Below are 3,703 nucleotides of genomic sequence, written 5' to 3'. Positions count from 1 at the left end.
TAGGCTGGAACTACGCTGGAAGCTCCTCCCTACTGGCTAGCTCTCATGTTGCTGGAAGTTGCTGTGCAGGCTGCTGGGAAGAAAAGGCATCAATGCCCTAAACCAGCCATAAACTCATAAACTACAATGCGAAGTGCGCCCACCTGTGCAGTGCTGCTGTGACGGCTAGGGGTATACACAAGTGCTTTCGGGTTGAATTTCAGGCCCTATTCACAAGAGGGACCTCATATGTACTACCATAACCTGATCAAAAAACCAGGCTGTGGAGGCCTTAGGTTTTAGCAGACTCACTACTGTTGACCTAAAACTGACATGGGACAAAACTACAGCCTAAATATTTATTTATACCCATAGACAAATTCCATTCTTACCCTTTATCGGAAAATCTTTCCTTTGTAGAGAATAGCACAGAGTCCAGAGCCTCAGGCCTTCTCAAAGGGCTGAGAACAAGTGATAAGTCACTGTTTGGCCATGAACAGGACACGTATACCACTTCCTTTAAGATTCAGGAAAACAGCCATTGGAATCACAAGGCTCACAGAAGCCATGGGTCTGTCAACCTACTGGATAGATGGAGGAGCTCATGGGAACTTACTCCACCCTGTTGAGCTAGCAACTACTGATGGACTCTGGGAAAGAACAGTCACTGTGTTCCATTGGATTCCTCTCGGTGAGGCCAACACTGTCTGACAGATTGTGCTAAACTGTTGTCACACACATGGTCCTTGTTAAAGTCTATGGATCGCAAAGCAGAAAAGATACCAACACATAATGACACGCATACAATCAGAACACATCCTATGCATGCATGTATAAAATTGTCAAAGACCAAAGGTCATCAATAAGAAAGAATCAAATTTGCATCACGACCACAACTTGTTCCAAAGTTTGGAAAGTATTTTAAATATCTGCTGGAAAATATACTTTAATGTATTCTCTTTAGCTTCTTCCCTCCCACTTTTAATTTTTCTTTGTAAATTCTCATTGCAGAATCAATTCTGCCTCCTTTTCTTTTTCTGATTTATTAGCATATTCCTTTTCTATTCTTTGGAATTCAAGACTTAATTCTTGAGCATAAGTTTCCTCCAGATTGTTTAGATAGTCGTTGAGGCTGTTATCTGTGTCCTCGTAGATCTTCTCCTGAAAGTAAGACCCTCCGTTTCTGTCCACCATGTTCTCTATCAGCTCTATCAGCTCCTGCACTTGCGTTTCTTGCTCGGCCTCACCTGCTTTGTTATTGAAGGCAACGTAGCGATTCCCACACTGCACGACGAAGTCTTTTAGCTTTTTATTTTCTTCAACAAAGCTGTCAAGGCTCCGGTCCTCAAGGTCATCTTTGCGAGTGAACAAGACTATCATATACCTCATGGCTGCCTCCCCAAAAATACCCTTGATCAGAGCAACAGTTTTCTCCTCCTCCTCAGTGTGGCGACCCAGCTGTAGGACCAGGATGATGGCATGAGGCCCAGGCAAGGAGTAGAGGACACAGCGGCTGACTTCTGTACATGTGGTCCTCAGGGTCTCCTTGGTGTCAAAGAACCCAGGAGTGTCAACTACAACCAGCTCTTTCCCCTTCCATGTCCTGGTTGCTCTCTGGCAGGTCTTGGTAACAGCATGGGCAGAAATCTTAGACTCAAATTCAGATCTCCCTAGGATGGTGTTTGCTGAAACACTCTTTCCATTTCCGGTTTTTCCTATCAGAATGATCCTCAGATCAGTGTCTGCACAGCTAGCCATGTTGGGGCAAGCTGACTCTGAAGAACTGGAATGCTCAGATCTTAAAGAAGAGAAAGAGAGGAAAATTGCCTATTAGAATAAAGGGAACTCCTTCCAAGCCTTTCTTTCTTCCCTCCCTCCCTGAAATTTTGCAATGATCTGTTATCTGTATGCATCCATATACAGAAAGGTGAAGCATTACTGTGGAGGACATAGAGAAATTAAACAGTTTCTCCTCAGAAAAAAATGATACCCGATGTGATTCTTCAGGAAATCCCAGTAGCACGTCCCCATCCTAGTGTTCCCATGGAGGTCAGAGGATGACTTTGTGAGCTTGACGCTCTCTTTCTACTTTTCTGCGGGTTCTGGACATTGAACTCTATTCCCAGGCTTACTCAGGAGGCACCTTCACATGCTGAGCCCTCTCATTAGCACCCCTCACCCAGCATGCTTTTAAACCTCTGACAATCTGGATGTCATTTAGACTGATGCTGACAACATGGAAAGGCTCCTCCTACTCCTGCTGCCAGCCTTCATGCCAACATTGGAACAAGTGTGCCTGGGCCATATTGAGTGGCAGATCTGAGGGTGAGTGCACCCAGTCTCTACTGTGTCCAACACCTGAAAGCCCAGGCAGGAGCAACAGTGGGTGACTTTAATGTTCAACGACTTACTGTATCTTTTATGAAGAACTAGGAGAGGCATTGAAAGACTTCAAACATAAACAAACAGGAAAGAAGGAAGACGCAGCTGGATCTCTATGTGTGTAAGGCCTGCTCTACGGAGCATGTTCCAGGACAGGCAAGGGTACACCAAAAAACTCTGTCTAAGACAGAAAAAGAAAGAAACAAAAATTGAAAGAAAAGAAACAATAAGAAATTGGAATCACTCATTCCTCTGATTTGACAAGTAAAGTTTAATAGGTCTTTAAATATCACACCGAAGCCAAAATATGTTCACTTATCACATATTAGTCAAAAAAGAAAGAAAGAAAAAAAAACCAGGATTGCTAAAACAACCCCTGAATAACAAAAGAATCTATGGAGATATTGCCACCTCAGATTTTAGGCATACCTCAGTGTACAGTAATAACAGAAGACAACAAACAGGAAGCAAAACAGAGCTCTGAGGCACAGGCAAGTGCAGGTTCATCCTAAAGGATGCTGTGCCTTCTGGGCACCTAATCGGACCTCTGCAGCCCTCCTCCACCCAAAGGTAAGGTTATTACACATGCAAATCTGTCTGTTGTGCAGTGGGGGAGGACTTAGAAATCTGAATTCTACTTGTCTTTGCTCTGAATGACCAGGGTACCTAAGAGTAACATTCTGAGGTAAGAAAATTGAATTATTGAGATCATCTGAGTTGCCTCTCAACTCTGAAGAAGGTGCCTTGGGGACACAGAACTTTCTATGAAATGTCTCAGGCTACACTCTGAGTCCTTCACCGCAACCACATACTGTTGGTGCACACTGCAATGTGCTGTTCATCTCCTTATGTCCCCTGGCCCCCACTACTCCCACCAGCTCCTCACTTCCTATGTAGCTGCAGGCACAGTACCTTCACTCCCATGGACACCCCATGCTCTCCACCTTTCACAGCTCCCTCCCTCTAGGTCTCTTGCAGGCCAGACTGACCTTCTTGTGCAGGAACTGATGAAGTTTCAAGGTGTCTTCAAGGGACTTGTTTGATGTCGTGCTTTGCTTAACTATGAAGAAAAACTGCATTCTGTAAAGCCTGTCAGGAAGTTCTATAGGCGGAGCCAATGAAGAAGCTGTTTGTCTTTAAAGAAACAGAAGTATTGCCCTCTTATTTAGGGGAGGCTTCAGATTTGTTGATTTGAAGCTTTTTCTCTGTATGTCTGCTATAATTCTAAAAAATTATAAAACTTTAAAAAATGTTTTGTATTACTTTTTTCTTTTTGACATTATAGCCTCATGTAGCCCAGGTGAGTCTTAAACTCACTATGTGTTGAGGATGATCTTAATTC

General features: G+C 43.6%; 1 protein-coding gene across 1 annotated transcript; it reads right to left on the bottom strand.

The window, feature by feature from the left end:
* Positions 1-981: 981 nt before the first annotated feature.
* LOC127186178 (GTPase IMAP family member 9-like) lies at positions 982-1,809 on the bottom strand. The gene has a single exon (XM_051142652.1). It carries the CDS (start codon positions 1,735-1,737, stop codon positions 982-984), a length of 756 nt encoding a protein of 251 aa, XP_050998609.1. The 5' UTR covers positions 1,738-1,809.
* Between the last annotated feature and the right edge of the window lie 1,894 nt (positions 1,810-3,703).

This window comes from Acomys russatus, unplaced genomic scaffold (genome assembly GCF_903995435.1).
Source record: "Acomys russatus unplaced genomic scaffold, mAcoRus1.1, whole genome shotgun sequence".
In the NCBI taxonomy this organism is placed as follows: domain Eukaryota; kingdom Metazoa; phylum Chordata; class Mammalia; order Rodentia; family Muridae; genus Acomys; species Acomys russatus.
Note: the sequence above shows the minus strand (reverse complement) of the source record. Positions and strands in the feature narration are given on the sequence as shown.